General features: G+C 37.7%; 1 protein-coding gene across 1 annotated transcript in view; it reads left to right on the top strand.

Annotated features, from left to right (window-relative positions):
- Positions 1-4,890, top strand: part of LOC134746490 (neuropeptide CCHamide-1 receptor-like) — a 167,094-nt gene extending 162,204 nt beyond the window's left edge. Inside the window, exons 8-9 of the mRNA XM_063680896.1 lie at positions 1,387-1,500; positions 4,515-4,890. Of these exons, the coding sequence (XP_063536966.1) occupies positions 1,387-1,500; positions 4,515-4,575 (175 nt within the window). The 3' untranslated portion in view covers positions 4,576-4,890. The remainder of the gene's footprint in view (positions 1-1,386; positions 1,501-4,514) is intronic.
- The last annotated feature ends 5,266 nt before the right edge of the window (positions 4,891-10,156 follow it).

Consider the following 10,156-nt stretch of genomic DNA (forward strand, 5'->3'; position numbering starts at 1 on the left):
AGCTTTTTAATTTAGTGAAGGCCATGAACTTCATACTACGGTACGGTACGGTACGGTACGGTACGGTACGGTACGGTCCGGTACGGTACGGTACGGTCCGGTACGGTACGGTCCGGTACGGTACGGTCCGGTCCGGTCTAGTCTCGTATCTTATCGTATCGTATCGTATCGTATCTTATCGTATCGTACATATTATAATACTTTTTTTTTCTGTTTATTCTGTGTAATTCGAAATACATTTTAACCTTTAATATGTTCTCACTACTGAGGTGAAAAATTATGTGTGCAACACGAGAGCAAAGTTATTTTACATCTCGTGTTTTTGAGTCCCTCGCTACGCTCAAGATTCTACCTTAGAATCACTCGCTTCGCTCGTGATTCAATTATAGGATCTTTCGCTTTCTCGGGACTCAAAATAAACACTCGCAAGAAAAACCAACTTTCCTCTCTTGTTGCACAAATAACTATTTTCTTTCGACCCACTTCAAGATAGTCCTGACGGCAGTTACGGCCGTTAGTTAAGTGTTACAGAAAAATAAAGTGTCATGCCAAAAATGAATCAAGACTTGATACGATTTTCTCTATTATATTATGATTGGTATCTCAGAGCTTTAGGCCACTAATATTCCTTAAAAAAAAGAATATAATATCTTGAAAATACTGTTTGTGCCAGATACTATTTTTGACGTTTCAATTTGTTTATGGGCGATCTCAGTTTCGATTCTAAAATTACAAGTAATATTTGTGTTTTCGTTTATAAGATGCTTTTACTTAAAGTAAGGTTCACTAGAAATTGAAAATAATGTAAACAAATATGACAGATTTTGTTAGCATTTGACATATAACCTAAAAGGTTTTTTTCATTGAAATATTAATAAATAACTTATATTTTAACTAGTAATTGACATAAATGAAAGGTTTAATTTAAACAACATTAATCTGGGACCCAACACTGGGAGGGTAATGTCAGAAGTGGTGATGCAACACCTAACATTACCCAGCCAGTGTTTGGTAGACCTAGACGTGTACAGATAAACGCCGAATACAAATTAAAGTTCATTGAATTTTCGGGCTTTACCCAAAAGGCTTGGGTACTAGATACAGCCAGGTAAACTTAAGTTTACTTAAATTCTACAGTAGCTTAAATAAAACACGTCACTTTTATTACCCGTGTATGACTGTGGCGCCGCCCTGGCGGACGCGGGACACTTTAGCTATTGGACTGTTGTCCCTTGTCCCACAAAATTTATCTTTCTTACCATTCTGTGCGTTGTCGTTCGTTATAATTCCCCCACCAAGCATTTCGCACAGAGCCAATACCTTTAATAATTACTTTTAAATTGGGATCCCTTGAAGATATATTACGTTAAGTATTATTTGTTCTAGATATTTGTTGTGCCGCGGCGGCTCCGCCCGAGGCACTCGGGGTTCCATGTCTCTCTCCACTTCCCGGAGACTGACGTCCAGCAGGAAGACCAATATCAGCATGGTGCCAAGGACGTAAGTATCAAACTAACTTAACCATTACTCATGTAGAAAGGTAGTGTAATAAAAGTAGTCGGGATCCGTTTAAGTACATATACGTTATCGTATTCTTATTAGGAAAAAGTACAAGAAAACATTTTTGACGGAAAAAACGGAACCCTTATAGGATCATTCGTGCGTCTGTCTGTCTGTCTGTCTGTCCGTCTGTCACAGCCTATTTTCTCCGAAACTACTGGACCAATTAAGTTGAAATTTGGTATACATACGTAAGTTTTTGACCCAAAGACGGACATGTAACGTAAACAAATGAATTTTAAACACGGGGGCCACTTTTGGGGGTAGATGAGAAAATTAAAAAATAAAGTTTTTTAAACTATATCGTGTTACATATCAAATGAAAGAGCTTATTGTGAGAATCTCAAATATTTTTTTTATATTTCTAGGATAAACAATTTAGAAGTTATTCAAGAAAAAAGGCAATAAATGACCATTCCCCCCTTTATCTCTGAATCTACTGGGTCTATTCTGAAAAATTCTGAAAAAAATTCTCAAAATAGATCTTTACCAATAGATCACAGGAAAACCTATTAGAAATGTGCAATCAAGCGTGAGTCGGACTTAATAACTTAGGGGTCGGATCAAATCGGGTTTTTTAAAGACATTTCACTCATGTTTCACATAAAAAATACATTGTTTAAATTGTGTAATGTACGGAACCCTTGGAACGCGAGTCCGACTCGCACTTGGCCGGTTTTTTTTATGGGGCAGGTCATGCAAGTCTGTCATCCCTCCATACAAAGACCAAAAATTTTTTGCGTAAAAAAATGTTTTGTTCTGCTTTTTCCTAATCAGAACACCATACCGAATATAGGTACCTACCCTTAAACGGATCCCCATGCACTATTTTTGTTACACCTCAGTCCAGTACTACAACTATGCTCCACTAATTACTAATAATGTTCTGTTTGGTTTAGTCTGGGTTTTTTCTTCCATTTAGAAATATATTTTGCCATAGAACTGCGTCATTCAAATAATAGTTACACCTAAACGAAGACATTCGAGTTAATTTTTGATCATAATTGGGAGCTTTTGGTCTATAATTGGATGTTTATCTCTTTCGTGGGTACATTTTTGTAGACATCAAACGTAGCATGTTTCTATAAAAATCCAACCCAGTTGCCATTTGGTCAAACATTTGGACAACTGCGCCATTACTACAGCGGCGTAACGTGGGCGCTGTTTCTGTCAATTTCCTTGACAAAATGAGTGACGGATTGAATGACATAATCTGGGCGGCGAACGTCATTTAATTACTTCTTTGAAGGAAATTGACAAATATACAGCGGCGGTATCATCGCCGCAACAGTAGTGATGAGTAGTGTAGCTTCTGTTGGTATCGAAATGTCAACTCTAGGTACCTAACTACCTACCGATATTTATTAAGATATGCCAAGAATGCATACATTACTAATTGCGAGGCAGATACTAGTATGTTATTCATGTATGAATAACATTTATCGTTCCTTTCTAGGGTTCCGTACCCAAAGGGTAATAAAGTTTATGGCCTCTAGTTTTATTTTACTTTATTAAAAAGTAAATTTCAGACAATTCTCAAAGGCAAGATCGCAAGGCTCGCAATACTCATTGTCTTCTTCAATTTACATTATTTTACAGTAGAAGTAGGAGCTAAGGCAATGCATTCAAATGGGCTCCACCACATATGGACCGTTAACGCAGTGGAAAATAACTGAAGACTAAATTGGAAACGTTGCACTGCCCTGCATTGAATTGCATTTTATTCTATTCATTGACTCAATTTTGCAGTGTTGTGGCATTGAATGGGAATGGAAATGAATCTGGATCTTCTGGATTACGATGAATGGAATGTGAGATGTTTATTTAATGAATTTCGGCAGCCATTAAATGCAAGAGAGGTTGTTTTCGTACAAAGATCTGTTAATGTTGATATAGGTATTTGCTTAAAACCTATTTACAAATTACAACATAATTAAACATTTTATGTCAAACTAATTATATTTACTGCCGTTTTTTTTCCTAACATGTTATCTGTCTGAAATATCAAGAAAGACTGAACTGGATGTAGGATACATATGACAGATTTCAATTTAATAATTTAAATTGGTTATGACATTACATAAACGTAATGTCATTATTACTGTGTCTAGGTAGTACACATTTGACTACGATAATAGATTCGTTAAATACATGGCATTGTAAGCGGCTCACAAATTTAGAAATCGGACAAGCGTTAAAAGTTTTAACGTTTGTCTGATTTCTAAATTTGTGCTGCAGTTTTAACTTAAAACTGTAAACCCTCTACCTTTCGCATTACCTCATTACCTTACTTTTTAGCTTTATAAAATATCTTACACAGATCAACCTACTTAGCCCCAAACTGAGCAAAGCTTGTAATAGTACAAGCAGCGGCAGGCGTGTATCACTCCGCGATTTCTTCGCGTCGCTACAAGTACCTGCGGCCGCCCCAAATTTGGGGTTTTGCCATTGTAGTTAATTACCGCGCACCGCTACGGAAGGGACGCATGAACGCGCTTGCGCCGCCTTACGCGTAGTAGACGCGTTTTGTTAGAGAGTGAATCTTCTGTACCTAGTACTATTATATATTCTGTGACTATGGGTAGTAGGCGATATAGGTACATACTTAAATAGATAAATAAACTAGCGACCCGCCCCGGCTTCGCACGGGTTACACAAAACCTCAACAATTTATACACCTAAACCTTCCCCAAGAATCACTCTATTGGCAGGTGAAAACCGCATGAAAATCCGTTCAGTATTAATTTTTGAGTTTATCAGGAACATACAAACAGACAGAGGCGGCAGGTGACTTTGTTTCATGGTGTAGTGATACTTAGATACGTAGATAACATCCATATCTCAGGAATACATGATAAAAATACAAATAAATACCCGGGATCTCGGGACCCGGGAACTAAGCTAGGAGGCCTTTTAAATCCTATATTTTTAGTAATGTAAAGCTTTTATCCCAGGACCAGCGTCAACCGTGACAGCAGCTTCCGTCTCATAAGCAACGGCTCCTCAAAGCTCTGAGGAAGGACCGGCCGACCCCCGGCCAACAACAATGTCAGGAACGACTTCAAAAATTACTTCAAGAGCGACAGTCTCGCGCCATTCCCTAAATGTTGCGAGAACGAGAACGGAACGCATATGGAGACTAATGTGGATGCGAAAAGCAGTACCGAGAGCTTTTATATGCCTGCTGATTTTAGGAGGTCCAGATAAATATGTTAGCACTAAGAAGCCTTTTTCTAAAAACCCAGGAACACTGTACATACTCTTTATATGTAGAGCCCGGGATTTTTTATTATACTTTTATTTTATTTTTAAGTACCCTAATAAGGTATACACAACAATACAACCACTACTATGAATAATACTCCACCACAATCACACACACACAATAGTATTGGTATGAACAACACTACATAGCTAGTATGAACAGATTCTGGCATATTGAAACTTGAAACCATGTTTGACCGTAAACAAGTTACCGTAGTAGGGTTTTAAGCAAGTATCTGGAACATTATATGGATGTATCTTTCGAAATTATAACTTATTATATTTTATTTTGGTCTTATTTTACAAGAAACAGGATAACTGGGTCACTAGAGGAGTCCAATGGTCGGCTCGGCAATCTAATCCACGTACGTACGTTACTCAAGAAAACGGTTACGGTAAGTGTCACTGTTACTTAAGAGTTAGCCAGTTCTGTTATTTAGATTTGTGAATATAATGTTTTTTTTTATACACAAGTTTATTGTTTGTTGCAGTTGTTAAGTTGCAGTGTTATTATTAATTTATAATTTCTAGAAATGTAACATTAATGTATATAACTATTTGTAAGTGCTGAATGTAAACTGTTGTAAACATGACAACTTTTAAAATACCTACTTATATAACTTTTTGTACATTAATGCTGTACAAAATCCCACATACTCAACGGAATCATTTTGGCAGCTAAGATCCTATCCTATCATAAATATATCATAAAAATATTCACGATTAAGTGTATGATGGTCGCGCTTTTATTGTGGCTGTCTGTTTTAATTACATAAGTGATTTCCTTTTTTTATGCCACTCGAATTGAAAATAACACAACTTAACCTGGGCTTATTTTAAACTGAAATAAATGTCATATACGAAATAAAAGTGACCAAGGCCTCCAGTGTAGTGCCTTAGGGCTGCTAACACGCAACACACACACACACACTTGCTCGTAACATGCAAGTTATTGAACCGCTTTTAGGCTCAGCCTAATCCTAGATATTAAACACGCGTGCTTTTTTAGGGTTCCGTACCCGAAGGGTAAAAACGGGACCCTATTACTAAGACTACGCTGTCCGTCTGTCCGTCTGTCTGTCACCAGGCTGTATCTCATGAACCGTGATAGTTGACTAGACAGTTGAAATTTTCACAGATGATGTATTTCTGTTGCCGCTACAACAACAAATACTAAAAAGTACGGAACCCTTGGTGGGCGAGTCCGACTTTTTCATTATATTATAGAACTTGTTAGGTAATGAATGATAATCCGACTGACAAGAATGTAACTGATTGCTAATAATATGTATGGAAAAGGAGCGTTCTTAAATTTGTCGAGTAGATTTTACTACTCGACAATTTGAAAACTGGCGGGCGCGGCGCACTGGCGACCGCCTGCCGGGGCCCGGCCGGCCCGCCAGCGGCAGGGTCGAGGCGCGGCAGGCAGTATTACAGATGCAAGACTGCATACTAACTGTTTTAACAATTAAATTTTGATTAATATGAAAGTTCTTTTTTTTCTCGCAAGTGTGTGCAGTGTGTGTGTGTTGAAAAACGTCGTATGAAACGCGTGTGCATTGGTCATTACACACATCGGCTTTCTTATTGCGCGCTCGCTTACAACAGTTACAACTCGCGCCCACAATAACGCCTCGTGTGTAGTGACCAACGTAGCACACTTGTATCATAATGTACTATTCCGGTATCTTAAACAATGTAACATTTAATATTACAACTTAATATAAAGTTAAAAAATGTACCTACTAAAATTTACCTATAGGTAAAGTAAGTATTGTGTAAGTATATATTTTTGATGGTTTAACTTTGTAAATACGTATGACTTATTTAATGTTAAGTACGTTAATCAACGCTGTAATATCCGGTTTATAATGTATATAGAAAAATATTTATACTTCCATCATAATGCAAATGTGATATTGAAAATAAATAATGTTATGTTGTATATTTTATATATCTATCTAACGGTTGTGTTCTGTAATATGTTTAGCATCTGCATGATAAGATTGTGTAAATATAGGTTTACACCGTGCTTGTAACCCGGAACATAATATAATTAATACGTTAGTTTAACTAGTGACTTTGTAAGAGATCTCGCGATAAGCTTAAAAATTTTACAATATTTAATATCACAGCGAAGTCACAATGGTCTTAAGTGCCATAAAATCCACTGACGCTTAAGCCCTTTATGCCAATTTTCGCCTTTTTGTACTTTTTCCTAAAAACGAAACGACAGAAAAATCTATTTAACTGGCGAACCTAGTCACAAAATTTCACGAGCGTTACGCGCTGGCCACGACATTGCGCGACTATTAGCTTAGGCTAAGGCGCAAACCATAGGTTGGAGCGAGACACAGCGATCGGACCTTTCGTTCCCACCTATGGTTGTCGCCTTAGCCTAAGCTCTGCTAGTCGCGCAATGTCGTGGCCAGCGCGTTAAGAGGACTTCGTGGCTGCGTGAAATCGCCTTTTCAAGCCAAATTAAAAAAAATGGATAAAGAATACTCAAGATATCGTCTAACAACATAAAAATTGTATACCTATATTAGCGTTGTCAATACTAATATGCTGTTATATTAAGGACTAAAGAAAATATTTAACCCAGGTAGCAACGTGACGTCAGCGACGTCATAATGACGTATAAATGTTACCTGGTATATGAGCACAGAGTGACACTCTTGATAAGTGTGTATGTAATAGTATGTATAGACATATCTTATTAAGATAAAATAGCTAATTCTGATCTATATTAAAGTTCCATGTGTTTTATAGATACTAATGTAAATATTTAATACTAATCATGAACTAAATAAAGGATACTGGGCAGAATTTGAACGTGTGACTTTTTATACCTACCTACCTACTTTTCCTGATTCTTATTCGTAATCGGAAACCTTCCTTTTTTTACCTATCGTATTAGCCTATGGACGCCTGCAACTCCAGAGGTGTTACATGTGCGTTGCCCACCCTAACACCCCGCACCCTCGTTTAGCTCTGGCAACCTTACTCACCGGCAGGAACACAACACTATGAGTAGGGTCTAGTGTTATTTGGCTGCGGTCTGCGGTATTCTGTAAGATGGAGGTCCTTCCCCAGTTGGGGGTCTGCTTTGGATATGGAATAACATCCGCTGTGATGTGCCTACTAAAAATCATTAATTTAAATCGAAATAAATGTAAACAGCCAGGGCAATTTCAACTGTGCGGAAAATGCAAATTGAAAGTTGTGCGTGAGATGCCCGAATCACCCACGTTCGTCAAGGACGACCTTGATGAAGACTTTGATACGAATCAAAACCAGTTCAAAACCATAACAACTTGTTGAATCTAAATCAGGCTCCGCTCCGCAGTAGAATCCGCTTATAATGACATCAAAGGGAAATGACAAACACGTCATACTAAGCGGATGTCATATAAGGCAAAGTTGTACAATTTCTTATTTTTGTTAAGTTTTCCATATTTCCTTTGTGAGATATGAGTTTTATTAAACTTGTAACAATTATCAACTTGTCACTGAGAACTAAAAGTTATAACTTACACGCCACGACGGCACCAAACGTCCTTGCAGGGAAAGACGCGGTACCAGCGAATGTGTCAGTATAACTGGCCAGAATTTCACGAAAATAGGATTTATAGGTCATAGTAAGCGATTTGTCACTATAAGCGAAGTCATCTTATCCGACATTTGCCATTGCTCAGTATAAGCGGAGTATTCCACTGTAAATACTGGGCAGTAAATACGTGATTTCGAGGGTAGGAATTATTGATGAGACGCGCTCAGCTGGAGGTCTAATTTTCCACTAGCATTCACTCGACGAAATTCTGACTAGACAATGATTTATACGCACAAAATGTATGCGAGTTTTCGTAGTTTCTTACCTGACACAATGTTAGAAAATAATGGTAAATACAAGTACAGGCTGGCCCAAAAATACGTTGACAAAGATTTTTACTGCAGTATATTGTTGATAATCTTTAGTAAATTATGATACAAGTGTGCTAAGTTGGCCATTACACACGAGGCGATATTGTGCGCGCGAGCTGTAAGCGAGCGCGCAATAAGAAAGCCGATGTGTGTAATGACCAATGCACACGCGTTTCATACGACGTTTTTCAACACACTTGCGAGAAAAATAAAGACTCATATTAATCAAATTTTAATAGTTAAAACAGTTAGTATTGTGTGTTTCATCTGTCATACTCGTAAGTACTGCCGGCCGGGCCGCGCGCCGCGCAGGCGGTCGGGCGCGCCCGTGCCCGCCAGTCCGACCAATTAAAGAAGGCTCCCTTTCCATGCATATTATTAGCAATCAGTTAGCTTCTTAACTCAGTCGGATAATATAATGAAAAACAACGAGTGGAATAATACACTGAAAGAGCACGCGTGTTTAATATCTAGGATTATGAGCCAAAAATCGGTGGAATAAAAACGTCGTTTTGAGCAAGTGTGTTGAAAAACAAGTTATTTTGGCCGGCCCGCAATGTAAAGCAACACACAAGTTGCGAGATACGAGCTTTTCAAAGTAACTGTCAACATTTATTGGCAATTAATATTAAATGCTCGTGTCATATTAAGTCTCGTAATGTTTGCAGTGAGGTGCTGCTCGGTAAATTTACAAAAAAGAATTACGGGATCATAACTAGCGTAACTTAACAAAAACTTCTTAATTAATAACACGGATAAATTCTATATCTGGTTTAATTTATTGCCCGTATTGGACTGCCACCACACTGTGTAAACATATGTAAAAGAAATTTAGAAGATAAGGTAGGTACTAAAACAACTAAGGAGAACGTGGTTCGGATAATTTTATTCTTAAATAATGTGCGAGGTCCGTAAATATTCATGTGGATTTGCAGTTTGAGCTTGAAATTATCCTCAAGTTCTATCGTAGGCAGTTTTCGGGGCATGTCAGGATACTAGGTATGGTGCAACTGCACTCACAATTTTCGTGTTTTATCGTCTCTCCAGGAACGCAACCAGTTGCATGGTCTGTAAAAAAACAGTACATAAACTTCTTTCAAATCCAATAACCGATGACTATCATTTGCCCCTATCCGTCATTTTGACATTTAGGTTTCCTTATTATTATTATAGCCTTTGAGTCACTTTGACCAATCAGTGATCTATTGTGACGGCCCTTTAAAGTGCATTACTAATGCCCGTTGAGTCCAGAAAATTCCAGATTATTTAGGCCGTAATATTCTGTATTCTTTTTGGCATTAGTGGTTTAGGTTTCTTAGAAATAGACAAAATTTAACAGTAGTATTAGTTGATATACCTAACTAAACATTCAACTTAGCATCCTCCTTAATTTAAAGGAAGACTGGGG

Source organism: Cydia strobilella, chromosome 13 (assembly GCF_947568885.1).
Source record: "Cydia strobilella chromosome 13, ilCydStro3.1, whole genome shotgun sequence".
NCBI classification, from domain to species: domain Eukaryota; kingdom Metazoa; phylum Arthropoda; class Insecta; order Lepidoptera; family Tortricidae; genus Cydia; species Cydia strobilella.